Below are 15,296 nucleotides of genomic sequence, written 5' to 3'. Positions count from 1 at the left end.
TGAAATATTTATGTCAGAGGCTTTCACAGGATGAAGCACAGGAAATGGGTAAAGGAAAAAGAAGAAACAAGATTTCTTATCTTCTCTCATTCAAGTACTCAATTATGTTACGGATCAGTGTCTCCTTTTTTTATATCCCCAATTTCATGAAAAAATTCTCTTTTTCCCCATGAAATGAAATGATTTAAGCAGAAGTCAGACTATTCCCAATAGCTGATCTATGCATACAATCACGTTGTGTCTGATCATAAGGGGAGGAGACTTAACGTGTTTCAGTAAGAGATGTGATGCTATAACAAAACCCAAATCCAAGTGTTCGCAAGTCAGCAAGACTCACTGGATGGAGCTGAGCTTAAGCCAGGAACCTGTTTTGACGATGAAGGCTGGGCTATGACAGGGAAAAGGGGAAGGCTTGTTCTCTCTGGTACATTTGTGACTTTCAAATGTTCTATCACATGGAAGCTTATATTCTTAGGAGTAATTTATGATCACTCTGTTAAAAATAATACAGCCACCCATATAACCTGAATTTATCACATAGGGAAATGATGATTATGACTTCATTTCTGAACAATTATTTTATGCAAATTCTTCATAGACTATGATACTAATGTCAGGCAAAAGAGAAGCAAAGCAGAGCAGTTACATATGCCTAAATAAGTTTATTATTTTAGGAAGGTAAAAGATTATGCTTTTCTTAACTAAGAATTATTGTCTAAATTACAAATACTTTTCATAATGTTTTGTTGTCAATGTCCAAACTTAGCTCAGAAGTTACCTCAAAAGCACTCAGCATTGCTAGACAGCAGTTAAATCTAAAAAGCTGTGGCTAGCTTTTAATTGAATATATCTGAATATAAAACATCCAGTGATTTTTGTACTTTATTAAACTTTGTACTCAAAATTCAAAATGTCCCATTAAAGTTTTACTTATGAGTACAAATTAAGACATGTAATACAAAGTGATTTCAAGTATATTCTCTATAGACTATTCACCTAAAAAGATGTCTCATGTGCACACACATACTAACACATACATACGCAAAAACATTCATGTCAATATTACGTTGTACCTTAGAAGTAAAACTGAAAGTGTGAAACTGTTGTGGTATTCTAAGGCTTACCTATCACCTTTCTGTTGGTCATAAAGAGATCGGTTGCTTAGAACCATGTGTCTCGTCTTGGTACAGGACTACTGATAAGACATTTGAAAAATAGTCCTTATATATAGATACAGTATTTTTTTTTTGTAAGTGGAAATAATAAACTTAAAAAATATGCTATCCAAATAGGTCAGTGTGTAAAAAATATGATTTGTTTAAAATTTAATCCCTAATTTTAATTGTTTATAAAATTAGCTTTCTCATATATGTCTGTATCTTACAACTAGGACATGCATCACTTCATCTTTGAACACAGTTGGCTTTGAAAGAGCTCAGGATAATTGGTTCAATAGGAACATCAGCTATGGCTTGTGGATGATAATGAGTGCCTAAGAATATCGCTACATGATAATGGCCTTGGATAATCAGGTGAAACATTTTTAAATTAGTAAAATGTCGAGTTGTTCTGATCCTGTTTCACTTCCGCTGCTATGGCTCAATACGGAGACAAAACTGGTCTTCATTTGCTATGAATCAAGAGCATCATAATATAGAAACCTGCTAGTTGTGAATAAAGCACATTGTTGCAAACTGCCAGAAAGAAGAGAAATGAGCTTTTTACCTCACAGGGCTGTTGGAAGAATCTGGGTCATGAGCTGCTACAGTGCCAATGATATTTCCAACTTGGGTAGCTTCTGACACCTCCATGGGGTACAAAGGTGAGGAAAACACGGGGGGCTCGTCCACATCCTCCACAATTATCTTCACCGTTGTCGTGTCGCTGAATGGTCCCAGGCTTAGAAAGCGAGGGTCGGCATCTTTGTTTGCAGCTTCTATCCGGAGTGTGTAACTTGTTTTGGCTTCAAAATCCAGGTCCTGTAAAGAAAGTTATTAGGGAAATTAAATTACCAATTAAATAGTCAGCTAAGCAGAGCCTTTTCATTTATGAATGCCAATAAGCATAGAAAGGACTCCACCATGAAAATGCACCATCAGCATTCACAAATAATAAATAATAATGCCAATCAGAATCCTTGTGGTTTTTCTGGCTCATAGACAATGGTAAGTGCTTTGGAGCTAACTTAATCCACTCTGCTGCTGTACATTGCATGGGCAAATGCAAGTCTTTAGAATATTATTTGAAAGACAACTGATAAGATTGAAAACTCTTTCCAACAGGGACATCAATATAATATCCTTCAACCATGTAATTTAACTGCACTATCCAGGGTGTGCATTAAAAAGAAAGAAAAATATAACTTTCCACTGGATTTCTCATTTAAAAGGTCATCTTTATTGATTTCAGGGACTCCATTACAATCCTGAGCTGTTAGGTGGTCCAAGGCAGCCACACAGTATAGGTGTGATGTTGAATGTTGTGCCATCTGAAAACACAGCCAGTTCTCGAAGAAGCACCCATTGTTTCTCCACAATTCCTCTACCAGTATACTCTGTGTCTCTGTGTCTGATGGCTGAGAGTTACATTCCAAAATAGTCCTGCAACTTTCCAAGATGATTAGCATGCCAACACTTAACTCAAAAACAGTGACCCCAGTTAAACCATTTGGTAGCTTTAAAAAGTTGTAAGGGCAATTAAATGTTGTCCTAGGAAAGCACCATCTGTGAAAAAAAAAAGAATTACATACACAATATGCTGAAGTTGTTTGTGACAATAAAAATGCCTCTCTTTTTCAAGGAAGAGAAGAGAAAGAGAAATGCTTTCTCTTATTTGCAAATAAAGAGTCACAGATTTTTATGACTTTCAAGCTCAATCTCACCACTGAAAAACTGTGCCCAAATATTCCTTGCACTCAAGGAGATAAAACAAAAATATCCCTTTTTAAAAAAGTAAAGAAATGGCCCGAAATGCTACCAAATACAAAGCATGGTTTACTTAATTGTAATTTTTACCTAATGGTTACATCACAAATATGTATTAGAGAAAAGGAGTTAAAATGTAATATTGAGAATTGGAATCCAACTTCATCTCATGTGCATGGGCAGGTGTGTGCATGTATGTGGGAAAGCATATATTCCAAGCCTTCCCCAAAGGTGTGATGCTGACTAAAATAAACAATGTAGTCGTATAAATAGAAAATAGGATATATAGATACACACACTATATGTATATATACACTGCATATATGTCTATATGACAAGCAGGATATATATCTGTACTGTTGATATAAAACATAACATGTACACACAGAAACCCATGTACATACAAAATAAATATAGATATGTGTGTGTTTGCAGTTATATGTTACATAAAACGTTTCCATGGCTCATCTCTGGTTAATACTGAGGGGAAAATATATAAATCAATACTCAAAAATAGGTTTACAATATCTAGATCAGGGAGCACTTACTGAAATTTTTACTGGTTCACATCTGTCTCATCCAATAGACTGTAAGCTCCAGACTGTTTTGTTAATTACTAGCATTCCCAGGGCCCATTATGAATTCAGTAGATAGAAGGGGACCCAATAAATTCTTGTTGAATTAGAAAGAACTAGACCACAGATAACCAGGACACACAGCCTTAAAATTGAACTATGTATTTGCCCCAGGGAATCCTGATCACCAAAAGGAGGGAGTGGGGGAAGGAACAGTCAAGTATATTGGTTTTCTTTACCACAAAAGACTTCTTAGAGGGCACCTGGGTGGCTCAGTGGGTTAAGCCGCTGCCTTCGGCTCAGTTCATGATCTCAGGATCCAGGGATCGAGTCCCATATCGGGCTCTCTGCTCAGCACAGAGCCTGCTTCCTCCTCTCTCTCTCTGCCTGCCTCTCTGCCTACTTGTGATCTCTCTCTCTGTCAAATAAATAAATAAAAACTTAAAAAAAAAAAAAAAAAAAAAAAAAAAAGACTTCTTAGAATTGCTACAGGAAAAGGCAGTTTTAATTCATTCTGAGATTTCATCTGAAAATACAGGGGCACGTGGTACACAGTGCCCTAAAGACCAACTTATCAACAAATTCACTGATGTTTTGATGATGCTACCTTTTTTTTCTATTACCTAAAAATGTTTCCTGACCAATGGTTCTCAACCAAATGTGGGGATCCGAACTACCCAGGGGTTTTCTGACACACCTGTTCCCCTTCAAAGATTCGGATTCAGCAGAGCCACGATGAAGCGTATGTATTTTTAAAAGGCTCATTGGGTAATTGTGATGCAAAGCCTCTTGTAAGAAGGCTGACCTCCGTGTTAACATTGTGTGGTGTCCATACATGTAATCCAATATTTAATTTGGGTATTGTTAAGAATAAAAAAAATATATATTTACCTAAGTGCATTCACTTACTCTAAACACACACATAGCTTGGATAGTAACCTGTGTACTTTGTTCTTAAATTACTTATAAAACTGGCCAATAGGAGAAAACTTACTTTTATATAGTGTGTTTCTGTTTATCACAGAATGTCTTAAAAATCCTGTTTACCATCTCCTTTTAAATCAATTCAAAACCACAACCACTTTTAAGATATTCATTCAGCTCTATCAAAAGGGATAACAAGTATTTCTGTATTCAAGTAAAAGTTTGACTGGCATATGAAGAAAAATTTAAAATTTACTGCACAAATGAATGCAACTATTTTATGGGAAAATTTTTTTTTAATATGTCTAAAAGGCAACAACATGAGGTATAGACATCTGGATGCCACTGAGTCATAATGAAACACAATATCTTGCATGATGATTGGTTGCCTAAGAGCTATTATGAAAATAGAGCAATAAAATAATTCATATGAAAGGCTATGAATCAAGATTACAGACAAAAGAAATTGCTACACAAAATGATTTTCAGGGCAAATCAGAATCAGCCAGACATCTAGTTTTCAAAGAGGGGTGTGGTGTGACAGATAGGGTTGTTAACCACATTGAAGAGAAAGCTTTTGCAATAAAATTTTAATTCTATTTCTCTTTCTTATTGACTTCTATCTAAGCAATACGTTCTATAACTATTAGATTTAATGAACGGAGTTTTACTTGGGGGAAAAGAAAGTTAAAATAACAACTGAGGAAACACAAAGTAAAAGGTAATGTCTAAACAGATTCTATCCCATAGTGGAACTACATGTCACTGGAGATGATATATAATTGGAAAGGAAACCAAAACACTCTTCACCCTGTAGCCCACAATAGCAAGCAGTAGGTAGGGTGAATGAGAACCTGGATTCAAACGGGAGTCATGAGACCCAAGCCAGGGATGCCACAGAGCCATTCTGAGACCTGAACAAGGTGTGTTTCATCTGTCCAGCAACATGCATGTCAGAGACTGTGAAAGAGAGAAGCGGCTTGTTTGGTATATATTCCTAGACTACAAAATAGGGCTGTTTACATTTTTTGCCATCAGAAATGATGAACGGCAGGATTAAAACAAAACAAAACAAAACAAAACTACAAACTGAGGGTCCACACAGGGGAGGCAGGTGAGGGATGGGTGAAACAGGTGAGGGGGATGAGGAAAGAGGTCACGTCCTTGATGAGAACTGAATAACACACAAAACCGCTGTGCCACTGTACTGTGCACCTGAAACCAGTACAATGCTATGTTAACTATGCTAGAATTAAAATAAAACAATTTAAAAAATAAGCATTGTAACTAAGGTAGGGGTGAACAACCTTTTCCTGTAAGGAAAGATACTAAATAATTGGGCTTTGCAGGTTGTACATTCTCTGCCACCTGTAAATGAATTAGTGTGGCCATGTGCCAATAATGCTTCACGTACAGGCAATGAAACGCATGTTCTACGTAACTTCCACGTATCACACAACATCCGTCTTCCTCCCATTTTTTCAATCATTTAAAAATATAAAACCATCCATAGTCCTTGAGCTGTACAGAAACAGGCAGTTGTTTGTCAACCCCTGATCTAAGGAGCCCAAGATAATAAGCTTATTTTTCCAGATTAGATGCTCACCCTTCTTCCTCCTATCCCTTTCAGCACAATTAAAATGAACTCTTCACTATAAGGAGCACACTGTCGTCCAGTTCTTATCACCTGATGGTCCTGCTTTCATGTGATTTTGTCTTCCATTTGTCGTACTGAAATATGGAGACCCACCATCACCTTCTTTATTAATGTTCCCATAATCCCCTTGCCTAACGGATAATAAAACTTCTTTAAATGGAAAGCTAACCATAAATGACGTTTTATACACATCTTTAACACGCATTTTAAAAGATGCAAAGCTGGTATTATTAATGGATGTGAAAATCAAACAGCAGAGAGTTCCAGGGAAAGTCCAGAGTTACATGTGTAGAGGGGGAAGACACACTATGTGAAGTCAAGGCCATGTCCACCCACCACCCATTCCCTTCCTGCTATAAAAAGCAGAATCCAAGAGCAATTAGGGTCTTTTATTATATGGCATTATCACATTTAGGTACTGCCCACCTCACCAACATATAGGTTTGCTATAAAGTATTCCTAAATTTAAAACACTTAGAACATTGACTGACAGAGTAACTGTTATATAAATATTCACTCTGTTACTATTACATTATTCTTAGTGCCATTACTTCCTGCTAGATTGTAAGCAAATCAAAGGAAAGTTAAAACCACCCCTTCTTCCCCTATGTTTCCCCCATGACACCTAGGCCTATATCTTCAGCAGTCAGTTTATAATATGGTGGCTTGAATTAAAAACAAACAAACAAAACAAAACAAACACCCCAACTATCATTAATAGTGGGATATGCATAGTTGTCCCTGCCATTTTTAGCCTTTTAAATAGTAAAACCTAAGTGAAAACGGCATCTTGAATCCATTTAATAAAATCACTGCACTGCATTTTTCTTTCTCCATATCTCTTGGCTTCTGGTCTCCAGCCAAATGTGCTCTCATTAAGCTCAGTGGCCTCCTTTTAGATCTTGCACTTTTGGGCAATGCTTGTGTTGATGTTTAGGAATGGATCCAAGTTAAACTCTTCTTTTGGAAATTGTTCATTCTGCTCTTCTAACCATGGCATCGTACCAAAAGGGCTGATGAGAGAGAGAGAGAGAGAGAGTGTGTGTGCGCACACACACACACACGTGCCTGACTCTATATTTAGTGTCTATGTTTAATGTTGATTTTATATAAAAGCACTAAGACTATTGTCATTTTTAAGAACACTTCTTTTTCTAGAGATTCCAGCTATCTTTTGGATCGAAGTATATTCTGTTGCTTTCAATATCTTCCCGCCTTGTTGATCAAACTAACACACATCTTTTCCCCATTAAGTAAATGGGCTTAAATGAAGCCATACCTATGGGAAAATAATCCTCAATTACAATTTTCCCTTTGCAATTATTTTACTCTACATAAATCTACTGTCCAGAACCTTAAAAGTGACCTACAATCTTGAAAAAGCTCTCTCTGCTAGAATAATTTTGTACATTTAAATACAATAACAAGAGTTCTAAAGTGATTCCCCCAACTATTTTTCAAAAGCAAAGCATCCCTTCATTATGTGCAACTATGCGACTGCCTTTGTCTTCTCCCTTCCCTGGGTTGTGCCTGAGAAAGCCTTAAGGTTTCCCCCACTTGCCTAAATTTAGACAGGCTTCTGCTCCTGCTCTTGGCCCCTGACCTACCATTTCTTAGAGCAGTTAGTATAGACAGCATGTATTGTAAGTTCATTCTCTGCCCCTTTGAGATGGAATTTTTTTTTTAAAGTTTCTTGTCATTTTTACAGCCTAGGAATGTCTTCCTCAAGAAACAGGGGAGTCATTTCTTTGAAATGTCATCATCAAGGAAGACAGAGCCTCTACCTGTGAGCTGCTGTGGAGAGTAGGGGCCAACCTTCAGCCTGAGTCTTGCTCCAAGTTGTAAAACTACCTCCTGTCATGAAGATACAAGAAAATTTACTTTGCCTTTAGATAATGCTGTTATCCCCCACCCCATCCATACACTCTAGCTCTTAACTCAACATCCCTCTGTCTCATCTGACTTCAGACTGAATTTGGTATTTTCTAACTTAAAACAAATTCGAAGACCCGTCAACTAAATGCATATATGTTTCAAATTTTTAGTTGAACTTATCTACAAAGAGGCAGAACCATAAACTGCTAAATGTATTCCCCATTAACAATGCACATTTATATAGTCCTTCCCATATGTAGGTTATCATTCAATGCATTTACAATATTAATTTATTAACTGCTATAACTCATTGGTTCTCACAAGATAATACTGTTAAGATAATATAGCTCTTAACAGATCTTTCTGACAAATCTGGAAACTGAGCCAAGGACAGACCGAGTTCCTAGCTCATAATCACACAGGGTGGCCTCAGTGTCTCTGTTCTCACAAACTAAGAATGAATTGGAAGTAGGAATCCGATAACCTAAAACAAACAAAAAGAGTAGTAGTGAATCTCAGTATGATGACAAAGGAAGAAAGTGGGATTAAACCATGTCAAACTGATGTAGGAAATAAGCAGTCCACACCGCAGTGGTGAGAGAGAAATTGAGAGCTCTCATCACCAGACTGTCTACTGCCATCACATAGTCTTCCAACTTGAGAACGGAACGCCTAAATCAGCAATTACCCAGATTCTTATCCATACCTAGTTAATGAATGTCTGGCTTTCTTGTTCATGTTCTGTTCTCTGGATTAGCTCTCCAGCTCACAGAAATGTTCAACTAGGACTTCTGTATTAATTTCCTACTGCTGCAGTAGCAAACCACCACAAATGTAGTGGATTAAAAAAACCCATCAATTTATTGTTTTACCATTTTGGGATTCAGAGGTCAGAATCAAGGTGTTGACAGGGCTGTGCTCCTTCCCAAGGCTTCAGGGAAGAATCATGCCAGCTTCCAGGAGCCACCTGTAGTCCTGGCTCACAGCCACTCCTTCTATCTTCCTCTGGTTCTGTTACCAGGTCTCTACTCTTCCGACTGAATCTTTCCGCATCCCTCATGTAAGGACCCTGAGATTACCCTGAGCCCTAGGAGATAATCCATGACAATCTCTGCATCTCAAGCCCCTTAACGTAATCACGTCTGCAATATTCCTTTTGTCATGTAAGGTAAACTGCTCACAGGTTCCAGGGATTAGCACATAGATATCTCAGGGATGGGGGAGGGGGCACATGATTCTGTGCACCACCACCTCCTACTGTGAATTCAGTAGGCTTTTTTTTATTCACAAGCAGAAAATAGAAAACAAGCCTTCCAAATGACTCTATTCCTGCCCAGTGTTTAAAACGAGGATCACACAACAGCTCAGGCAGAGGCCCCTATTTCCCAGCATGCACCACTGACTAGACCCAGTGACTTCCTGTGGAAAAGTCTCACACCTTTTCAGGCAGGCTGAATCCAGATTATGACCCAAAGGCAGTTTAGCTCCTATTTTCCTGGGAGCTTTTATCAAACAGCAGCAGATATTAATTTATTTCATTTTTTATTTAATTATTAATTTATTTTGATCCACACAATTATTTTGTGAGCAACGCTGAAACAGGACAGAAGACTATAGTCTACAGTCAGCTGACCTAAGATTCTGTCTTACTTTTGCCATTCCATATAATGTGTAACCTGAAGACTTTTTAGTTTCTTTGGAGCACAGCTGGGACTCAAAGTCTTTTTTTCTACTTTCCCAGCATCCACAGTATTGTACAGCTCCTCTCTTTTCACTCTCTTCTCAAACCTGAGGGGGCCTCTCTTGCTTTGATGAATGTAATGGGGCAGCAGAGATGTACCCATTCTGGATATCGGCTTCAAGAGACCTTGTAGCTTCTGTTCTCACCATTCTTGGAACAAACCCAAGTTAGCAACTGGATGCTATGAGACACATTTGTATACCCCCTGGTGCCAGCAGATAGCCAGCTACCTCCACGCAGAGGCAGAGCCGCCGAGTTGACCAGGAGCTGACCACTGATCCATGTGCAAGCCTACCTAGGACCAGCAGAAAAGTCAGCCGGCTGAACGCCCACCAAATTGTTCACCCACAAAATCATGATGTAAACAAATAGTGTTGTTTAAAGTCGTCTTTTGGGAGGGTGATTTGTTAAGTGGCAATGAAGAGCTGACACAGCTGTGGAGAGAAACAGAATGAAAGTTTGGTGGTTTTAGGTTCTGATATGTGATGGCAGCACCTCCAGTGAAAATGAACCAAAATAGACTCGAAATGAGCAAATGAAACAGCGAGAGAGGGGTCATATCTAGACGTGCGAATTTCTTTGAATTCCGGGCCTTTGACTTTTCTAATCACTCCTTATTGGTTTATATCCTGTATTTATTATCTAAAATAGATTCCAGGATCCACCAGTTCTCTCCGCTATTGATAATACATGCAATTCCTTTTCTTTTATTGATCCAAATATATTTATATTTTAAGTTTGCTTTGTTGATCAATTATTTATAAACTCTCTTAAAATACTCCACCTAAAAGAAAAAACAATTTCCCTTCTCTGAATCTTTCCCTGCCCTGCTGACTTAAAATTTTCAGTTTCGCCACGTAATGTCGAAAGCATTCTTCCCCTCACTTTATTATGCCTTTTAAGTGATCTCTGTGCCTAACACGGGGCTTGAACTCATGACCATGAGATCATGAATTGCATGTTCCACTGACTGAGCCAGCGAGGCACCACTTCCCCTTACTTTATATACATGCTTTAGTGATGCTCTCAAGTGTTCCTTTAGTTTTAATTATCATGCAGATGGTAATGCTTCCCAGACCTAAGTCTGTACTCTAGACCTCTGCCTGGAGCTGCTATTCCTTATTCATGACCTCCTAGATGTTATTACCCAGATATCACAAGCACCTCTTATTATTCAAAACCATATTAATCATCTGCACACTCCCATTCTAAAGAAATGACACAATTATTCATCCAGTTACTCATACTAGAAACATCAAGTTTTGTCCTTAAATTCTCTCTTCAACTTTCTTATACAATCATTAAATTTTATCTCTTTCTTAAATATCTCTTTCTTAAATATGTCTTTCTTGGAAGCTTACCCATTGAAACTAATTTAGGAAACAACACGCCATGGAAAAAAGAAATAAGGAAAAGATTGTACATTATCTGTGACTTGTACTAAGCAAAAAGAAAAAAAGTGATGGACTCACTGGAAAATGTCTTTGACATACACATATTCTGAGAACACTGTTCTGGTAACTGCCAACATCAAAGCAAACAGAAAATACTCGTAAGGGAACATGGCCTTTGTCTCTTTGATCAAGACTATCATGTGTTGACATTTACATTACTATCAACTTCCTTCAAAGAGTGTCAATTTCTTATTTCCTTTCTAAGCCCTTAAATGCATCTATAATCTTGGCTATTCAAACACGGCTAAGCATATACCTTAATAAGCAGATGACCTATTTCTATGCATACATAAGCACAATAATTAAAGTATCATAAAGATTTGCTAAAATATACACAGTAACAATGGGCTGGATAAATTGGAAAATATAGTCTGAAATTTACAAGTTAACTACATTTCAATTACTATATTAATCTTATCACAGTCAGCCTTAAAAACTAAAATAATAAATAAAATAATTCAAAATGTATGCCTTTCCACAGTCCGAGAGAAATATCTTTGTTCCATTTGAGAAATGTGCCTCCACAGCACCAGGATTAATTGAATAAAATCTCTGAAAGAAAAATGTAATGATAAGAAGAAAAATAAATTGGAAATGCTGCCAGTTCGACAGACCTCCACCACACATCAGTAGCATTTTATGAAATGTTGAAATACATACTTGACTCTGGGAATTAGCCCCTCATTATTGCAAGTCGTAGACAAAGGACCCATTTCAATAACAAGATAGTAAACCCTAGCACTTAGAAATCCTCATGGCAGAGAGAAAGCTGAAAGGAAACTGTATATTCTAACTCTTCCTCCTGCACAGTGAAGGGATGTGGGCCACCTTATCAATACTTTGATGATAATGTTCCATTATTTGATAGCTTTGGCCTCATTCAGAATTTTAAAGGTAGGAATATAAGGAGATTATAAAGATAGCCTAGAATCGGCCAGGAAAAGCTTAAATATGCTGTTTGACAGTGACAATGTGAGCCTCCAAACACTCCATATGCCAGAGATGAATGTGTACTTATCCTTCACAGGAAATGCATCTTGAAAATGTTCATTTTTTACTGTACTGTTACTTTATAGTAATGTATTTTATAAAAGCAAAATCCCATATTTAATCCCTACTGAGGTCTTATATTGAAAACTGAAGTGCATTAGAGGAAAGATTGTCATCTCTCAAAGGAGAAATAGGAAACAAAAGCTCCCACATTGTAAATTACGATGCAGAAATGTAAGCAGAAAAAACTCTAGGTAGAAAGAACAGTTTTCGCTCACATCGGATAATACTGATGTTTACACTTTGTGAATTTGGAAGCCCCGTGTAACAGGTTGTCGAAGTTTCATTAAATCATTCACAAATGGCCAAAGCAGCAGTTTTCACTGTGAAACGCTGTATTGAAACAGTATTTAAACTACATAATCATGTTTATAATTCTGTAGTAATATCTACAAAAACCTTTAGCCTTTGGGATTCCGCCTCTTTAGTCATACTTATAAACATTTTCTATATAAGACATTGGAGGAATAATAACATAAGTAAAGGTTATCTTTCACAATTCTGTACTAATTTCTCTTTTTCTAACGTATCTTTAAAAAGATTGTTTTCTTGTCTCTCTCTGCTCTGAAGTTCACTCTATGCAAAGTATAACATATGTAAATGTTTCAAAATACGGTAAGTTTGCTCAAACCAGAATAAATCTCATTATAACCATGACAGTGCATTGTTTATGACAAAGCAATGAACTAAAGATTTATTATACTATAGAGTATGGAGAGAATAAGTTCACATGATTATCAAGCAAGGTCCACAGGTACAAAATACCCTATTTCCAAGAGAAATGATGATATAAATAAGCAGTGGAACAAGTATGTATGTCAACATCCTAGCAGTGCCTGGTGGTAAACATTTTCCTTTAGTTAGGAGACACTAGAAAACCCATCAAAAAATGGGTCATTTTTTTGGACCGCCCATAGCATTCTACTGTACATCTAAATGAAAATTTAAAAATATTCTAAGAACAATGTAAGAATGTTTCATTTGTTTTCCTTCAGAATTTCTTAGTTTTAGTAGGAGTGCCCTTGTGACTCAGATTCAGAAATCCATTTTGGATTTCATAGATGATTCTACTACTCCCTAGTACAGAAAGAACACTGGATTTATGGGACTCATACATGTTTTTGCTGACTCTACACGCTGTGAGAAACCCCTGGAAACATTTTACCTGGAATGAAATACAGAACCCCATTTCACTGAAATCGTGATACATAAAACTGAAAATCAAAATCCTGTCCTTGAGGGCCATATGCAATTGTTAGTTCTGACAGAGGGAATCAGAAAATCTTAAGGATAGACCTCCTTCGCTCTGAAAACAAAACAAAACAACAACAACAACAACAAAAACAGCTCTCTAAAGAGACTAATTAAATTAAAAGAAAATGTTAAGCAAAAGCTTCTGAAATAGAGACTTGGGTTCCTGTCTTCATGATGGAAAAACACTTGTATTTGGGGTTAAAGACTGCCCTTATGAGGCTAGTGGACTACACTGCCTGAAGATGGAATGTTTTAGGGGTAGTGCGCCAAGTATGGATATTCTATTTTTCATGAGTAGAAGCTGCTGTCCTTGGATTGAAGATGAAAGTTCATACAACAGTTCTTAGGAGCTACAGCTAAGCTACTGATATTTAAATTACTTTTGTAGCCATTATTATTGAAAAGTCTTGCTAACTCTAACAGTCCTTCAGTGAATTCTTTGGGAATTTCTAAGCATATAAGCTCATTCATGATTATTTTACTGCTTCATTTTAGTTTGTGGTAGCCTTCTCTCTTATTCCCATAGGATAAGGTAGGTCGCTTTCAATCTAGTTGGGAGTAATAATATTGTTGAATTTTGAACAGCAATTTAAAGAAGTGGTGGATTTGAGAGGCTAGAAACAGGTTGTGAACTCAGGAACTATTAAAATAGTTTCGGAGTGAGCCATGATAACCAACTTCAGGATAATGCTAAAGAGAACAGAAAAAAAACTATTATGGATCACGGAGGAGCAAGAAAGTAGAAATGACTACAAAGCTGTAAACTTGAAAAAAAAGAAAAAGTGTGCTATTTGACTGTGACCAGAATTAACAGTTAATTCCCTAAAACGTTAAAAAGTAACATTAAGAAATTGAAGATAAACTTTATTACTGAACTAAATATATCAAATACATGTATTTGTGTATATGCTTCTTCCATGCTTTATGCTCTTTATAATATATGAAATGTATGTGTTCAATAAAAATAATTTCAATATATATTTACAATTCTAGAATAGGAACAGACTGGTTTTAGATGAATCTTTGAAACCTTGAGCAACATCGTACCTTATTACATTCCTTTTATTTTAGACAACAAAACAAAACGTTTGCCAACAGTTGGCCTATCCTAGCTATTAAAACTTTTTTACACAGATTGTCACCAGCTGAGCTAAAATAGCAGCTGTCCACTGGAAATAATTGCAGAAATGTTTTGCCCATTGGCCTAAAATCAAACATATGTTTTCCTGTAACAACTAAAATATAACTTTCTTTATGGACATGTGTTAATTATTGAGGAATGTTAATTACAGATTTATACACCTGGATTGTCAGACTGACATAAAATTCCATTATTCAGGGGGTGGGGATTTTCCACATATTTTAATTTTTACTATTTCAAATAATTTTTTTTAATTTAACATTTGTCAAAAATCATGTCTATACAAAGCAGAAGGAATAAATAGCTCATTTTCCTCCTTATCTAATCAGTGTTGGGAGCTAATTTAAATATACCATGACAGAGTCTTTAGTTTGGATTATAGGGATTTTCTATCTCCTTTGCACTTATGTTTAGGGGATTATGATAAGCTTCACAACTTTTCATGCTCCATATGAATTCCTCAAACACTTCAATTAGTATAAACTGTAAAAAGGAATAATTGATAATGTAGCAAGTCTTCAACATTTTGGTTTCTATTTCCAACTTTGCACTGATTTCACATATATGGAGTGTTTGTCTAGCTTCCTAACAAGGACTTTTAGTTGATTTTAGGGGTTTCCTGCCTGGAATAGTCAACAAAGAAACATACTCACCTCTCCACAGAGGTCATTTAAAACAGCACATCTCCAGTGTGCCTTACT

The 15,296-nt window shown here is 36.6% G+C and overlaps 1 protein-coding gene across 1 annotated transcript in view; it reads right to left on the bottom strand.

The window, feature by feature from the left end:
* The window catches only part of CDH7 (cadherin 7), a 120,895-nt gene that overhangs the window by 37,692 nt on the left and 67,907 nt on the right, over positions 1-15,296 (bottom strand). Inside the window, exon 7 of the mRNA XM_059410091.1 lies at positions 1,726-1,979. Coding sequence (XP_059266074.1) covers positions 1,726-1,979 — 254 coding nt within the window. The remainder of the gene's footprint in view (positions 1-1,725; positions 1,980-15,296) is intronic.

This window comes from Mustela nigripes, chromosome 8 (assembly GCF_022355385.1).
Source record: "Mustela nigripes isolate SB6536 chromosome 8, MUSNIG.SB6536, whole genome shotgun sequence".
Lineage (NCBI taxonomy): Eukaryota > Metazoa > Chordata > Mammalia > Carnivora > Mustelidae > Mustela > Mustela nigripes.
This window is presented reverse-complemented; position numbering and strand designations above follow the sequence as displayed.